Source organism: Austrofundulus limnaeus, unplaced genomic scaffold (assembly GCF_001266775.1).
Source record: "Austrofundulus limnaeus strain Quisiro unplaced genomic scaffold, Austrofundulus_limnaeus-1.0 Scaffold155, whole genome shotgun sequence".
Classification (NCBI taxonomy): Eukaryota; Metazoa; Chordata; class Actinopteri; order Cyprinodontiformes; family Rivulidae; genus Austrofundulus; species Austrofundulus limnaeus.
This window is the reverse complement of record NW_013952557.1, coordinates 1021258-1024213: the sequence shown is the minus strand read 5'-3', so window position 1 is coordinate 1024213 and position 2956 is coordinate 1021258. Positions and strand designations below refer to the sequence as shown.

The 2956-nt window shown below is 40.2% G+C and overlaps 1 protein-coding gene across 1 annotated transcript in view; it reads right to left on the bottom strand.

Annotated features, from left to right (window-relative positions):
• Window positions 1-97: 97 nt before the first annotated feature.
• LOC106523399 (lipoma HMGIC fusion partner-like 3 protein) overlaps window positions 98-2956 on the bottom strand; it is a gene marked incomplete at its 5' end in the record, with an annotated part of 30280 nt that continues 27421 nt past the window's right edge. The window contains 1 exon segment of the mRNA XM_014016799.1: window positions 98-615. Within this exon segment, the coding sequence (XP_013872253.1) occupies window positions 305-615 (311 nt within the window). The 3' untranslated portion in view covers window positions 98-304.

The following is a 2956-nucleotide window of genomic DNA, read 5'->3' as shown; positions in this document are numbered from 1 at the left end:
GTTACCGACATCTGGTGAAAATTTCATGTCATTAGCACCTCTAGTAATATATTTACTGAGAAAAATGGTGACGTGTTCAATACTTATTTTACCCACTATAGATAGATAGATAGATAGATAAGTGTTACTTCAATCACTGTTGCATGTGGGTGTGGCTACAGTAGGACTTCCTGCTCTGCAGTCAGTGTTGCCTCTTTTTGTTTTTCTTCTTTAACTTTAAATGAACTTAGTATTTTATCCTCATATCCTTGACCTTTAAATAGTTGGCTTTGTCCATTCATTGCCTTATTTTCTTGGAATCGCTCTAAAACTGGCTCAGAGATTGCCATAAGAGACGAACAAAATGCCACGTTATCAGATCAGTTAGCCCATCCTCACCCTTGCTTTCAGCCAGCAGCTCCTCTGTCATTAGCCCATCCTGTCGGTTCCCCAGAACAAAGGCCAAGAAGGACAGGATGAGGGCGTCCAGGATGCCCATGATGGCCAAGATGTAAGCCCAGCGCACTGAGCAGGCGCCCAGGCTGTATTTGTCCGTTTGCTCGCCGCACATTTTTCGGACCTCGTCGCTGTCCCAGCCGTCAGGGTAGATCATGCAGCCCAGGACGAGACAGACACCTGAAAGGTGGAAGGCATAGAGATGGGGACATGAGAAGGTAGAGTAAATGAAGCCAAAAAGGAGGTAAATCAAAGGAAAAAGACAGAATATTAGCTGAACAAGATGAGTACCTCTGCGCTTGTATATACATTTCTAATCCCATCCTTAGGTGGATTATAATAAAAGCGGTCAACAGCAAAAGCAACAGCCACAACCAGATATATAATCATTCATTATATTAGACAACTTCTGAACGTTTCTCCCTTTTCTTATTTTAAAAAGTGAAGAAGAAAAAAAAGCAACTTTCAACCATTTTTTGTTCCAAGCTTTGGCCCAAAGGGTAAACTAAATATTTCTGTCTGAGGTGTAGCTGCAGCACGATAAAAGTGGAATTCTTGCCCACTTTTCTTCTAGGTTTTGCTCAAAGCGTCAACGCCGTTTTCCTCATTTTTAACTTGAACAATGTTTTCCTCTGAGGCAGCGCTGCAGCAGCACAGCAACAACCCTGGGAAAAGAAGCTGAGTGTACAGTTATCCAACGTGCTCTCCACATTAATAATACAATTACGCCCCAACTTCTTTTTTCTTTTTTTTTATTTCTCTCTTTATTTTGCTGCCTTCTGAAATTTTTGATTCCACCTCGTCACTCATGAAACCTGTTTTTTCAAACTGTTTCCCTCACATCTAATAAAACAGAAGCAGGTGTGTTTTTATGCACAAACAAATGATTCTCACGTACGCAGAGCTGAGCACAAACACTGCAGTTTGTTAGTAATGCAGTCCCTGCTGCGCCTGAAATACATCAATAATTAAGAGATCAAGGGAAAAAGTGAGTAGGAGAAACATTAGGGTCATATTTATGATTCAGACCTCAGAGTACAGAGTATGACCAACCCTAGCCTCTTCTTCTTTATCTTAACCATCATTTACAGTAATAAATCCAAGGCTTCATGTAGCAAAACTATTCAATTTGATGCTGCAAAAACTATCGTTCTGTTATTTAATGTTGTAGCACAGAATTTTATTATTTGATAGTGATTTTAACAAACAGTACACAAGCCCCCTTAAGTTAACGCTTCACTCGCTTTTATGAATGAATAGAGTTCACTTAGTTGTTCATGCCTTGAGGCAGCAGCACTGAATCACACAACATGTTCAGAGATTTCACTCGTCCTCTGCTTGTGCCACTCACTGGACCTGAGCCATTTTCTGTGTGTTTAAACCTGGTTTCTGAGTCTGGTTCATGAGTCAGCAGACAGACAACTGCTGTGGATGTCAGAGTGAAGAGGAAAGAAGTTCATGTTTGATTACAGAAACTACAGAGTACAGCAAAGGTTAACTCGAGAAAACGTCAGCGAAAGCTCGATGTGAGTGCTGAGTGCTGGATGACTTCACTGAAATCTGCTTAACAAATATAAAAACGAGTTTTTAAGAAGCATAATACGAGCAATAAAAATTAAAACTAACACATGCTAGCTAAAAGAAAAGAAAATGCTAGCAAAATTGGGTGTAGCTTACCAACATGCATTCTAGAAGCTAATAAAACTAAAAAGCTTACTAAATATTAATAATAACTAAACCCTAAAACCAGCAAAGGGTTTACTATTAATAAAATGGTAGGTAAAAATAGCAAAATGTTAGATAAAAGTAACAAAATGTTAGCTAAAAATAGCAAAAGGATAGCTACAAGCTAAAGAAGCAAGACACTTGCTAAAAGTTAAATGGTTGGAGTTTGTGTTTTGTGTGTTTTCCTGTTTTCCTCCTAAGGAGATGTTTCCTGATTGGCCTAGCAGTGTTGATTGAGCACAGCTGCAGCTGATTGTCCTGAGAAGCTTCTGTGGGTATTAAAGGCTGTTCAGAAGGTCATACTCACAACTGCTCTGAGTGTCCTTTATCAGAGTTATACAGTATTTACCTGTGTCACATCTCTGTGTTTAGATTTACCTGTTGCCTCCTGAGACCTGGAAACTGTCCGTCACTCAGAGCTCAGACGACACTTTACCTGACTACTCTCCATCGGCTGCAGGAGAGCAGCAGCAGTCAGGTGTTGCCTGATTATGAGGAAGGGTGGGTCAGATCAGTGTTGCCAGGTGGGAAATGTTGAATTATCGTATCAGCAGCTCAAAATTATCGTATTTTGAGGAAAATTATCGTACACACACGATAATTATCGTATTTGTACCATAATTTTGCCCTCTGTACGATGTACGATCAATAATCCCAAAAATCCCATAATGTACGATAATTTGACCTCTCTAATGTGTGACGTAATTGACCCGACGTGCTTGCTCGCTGACATGAGAGGTGGCGGGTTGTGGAACACAGCAATGCCGATTTAGCGACTTTCTCGCTATATTTAGAC